The sequence below is a fragment of the Dromiciops gliroides genome, chromosome 3 (genome assembly GCF_019393635.1).
Source record: "Dromiciops gliroides isolate mDroGli1 chromosome 3, mDroGli1.pri, whole genome shotgun sequence".
Classification (NCBI taxonomy): Eukaryota; Metazoa; Chordata; class Mammalia; order Microbiotheria; family Microbiotheriidae; genus Dromiciops; species Dromiciops gliroides.
The window spans coordinates 48,310,741-48,312,661 of record NC_057863.1 but is presented as its reverse complement, the minus strand read 5'-3'; the positions used below and the strand labels follow the sequence as shown (position 1 = coordinate 48,312,661).

The following is a 1,921-nucleotide window of genomic DNA, read 5'->3' as shown; positions in this document are numbered from 1 at the left end:
GCCAGTAACGTCTAAAAATGGGGGAGGGCACATAATTCCTTTTTCTCTCCTCTTTTCCAAATACACCTTCTAAGGTGTACCGCTAGGAAATATCTACGCCCAGACCACCACACCGACTACCAATCTTAGTTAGATGAAAAGAAGCGTTCCCTCCCCCTTCTCCAAGAAAAGAAAAAAGAAAGCTAGCCCACCTTACAGGTGAAATTCCTTTAAATGGTCAAACTCCGCCTTCTTCGCTCCGCCCCCTCCCCCCTCCCGAGTTCAATAGTCCCCATTCAGCTTTGGAATGCCATGAGGTTCGGGTTCGGATTAAAGGTACTTTTGTTAGTTCAAACTGGCTCACGGTCCAATCCCACCTCCAGAGGCCGAGGCTCCATCCCCAACAGGAAACTGTAACTTCAAAGCTAACATGGCTGCCCAAGCCCTGACACCAGACCAGAAGAAGGAACTGACGGAGATTGTTCAGCAGCTGATCGCTCCAGGCAAGGGAATCCTGGTCTTAGATGAGTCCTTCTGTACTATGAATAAGCGGTTTGCGTGTCTCGGCATTGACAACACGGAAGAGAACAGGCGCCTCTTTCGACAGCTGTTTGTGACCGCAGATGATGAAATACGCAACTACATCGGAGGTATCATCCTTTCCCATGAGACATTCTATCAAAAGTGTGACGATGGCCGGCCCTTCCCAGAGGTCATCAAGGCCAAGGATGCTGCTGTGGGCATCAAGGTGGACAGGGGTGTCGTGCCCCTGGCAGGGACCAATAATGAAACAACCACCCAAGGGCTGGATGGCCTTGCTGAGCGCTGTGCTCAGTACAAGAAGGACGGAGCTGACTTTGCCAAGTGGCGCTGCGTACTGAAGATAGGGGAGAACACACCCTCTCCTCTTGCCATTTGGGAAAATGCCAATGTTCTGGGTCGGTATGCCAGTGTTTGCCAACAGAATGGCTTGGTCCCCCTCATTGTACCAGACATCCTCTCTGATGGAAACCATAACCTAAAACAATCTCAGTTTATCACGGAGAAGGTTCTGGCTTCTGTATTCAAGTCTCTGAATGACCACCATGTTTTCCTCGAAGGCACTGTGCTTCAACCCAACATGGTCATTGCAGGCCACGACTGTTCCCAGAAGCACAACCCTGATGAAATCGCAGTGGCTACAATAACAGCTCTGCGCAATACTGTGCCCCCTGCAGTACCTGCTGTGGCCTTCATGTCTGGGGGCCAGAGTGAGGAGGATTCCACTATGCTCCTCAATGGAGTCAACAAATGTTCCCTGCCCAAGTCATGGACCCTGACTTTTTCTTATGGACGACCCCTACAGACATCTGCTGCCAGGCTCTGGGGAGGGAGGGAATGCAGTGTCAAGATGGCCCAGCAAGAGTACCTCAAACGGGCCAAGGCCATCAGCCAGGCCAGTGAAGGCAAGTATTGCCCAGCCAGCAATGTAAGGGGAATGTCACACACCAGTGAGTCACTCTTCATCTCAGTCTACATCTCCAACAGTCCCAAAATGAATCCCTAAGTCAGAGCCTTCCACTTGAGTGGACCCCAGTAAGGGAAGACTATCCAATATACCTCTACTGTGAGCAGACCCTGGGATCCAGACCTTTGTGTTGACTTCTCCCATCATTCCTTCTAACTTGTGCCTTGTCATAGCTCTGCATGAACCACCTTCACCAATAAACAACTATTTAACACCAACAAGAAAAATAATAAAAAGCAGAGCAGCTGATAAATTTCTGACTTGCATTGTTGATCATTTCATCCTTCAGAAGTTGAATGACAATTCTGGACCTGAACTGGCTGGAGTGGAAATAATAGGAATCTTGGGGGACTGAGGATGTGCCATTTTAGAATTCCTGATAGATAAAAGGTGTGAGAAAATAATTATTAATAATCAATATATTGGGGGACCCAG

At 48.8% G+C, this 1,921-nt stretch overlaps 1 protein-coding gene across 1 annotated transcript; it reads left to right on the top strand.

Moving 5' to 3' along the window:
* The first annotated feature begins 409 nt into the window (after window positions 1–409).
* LOC122747123 (fructose-bisphosphate aldolase A-like) lies at window positions 410–1,525 on the top strand. The gene has a single exon (XM_043993333.1). The coding sequence runs from the start codon at window positions 410–412 to the stop codon at window positions 1,523–1,525; it is 1,116 nt and encodes a 371-aa protein (XP_043849268.1).
* Window positions 1,526–1,921: the final 396 nt, after the last annotated feature.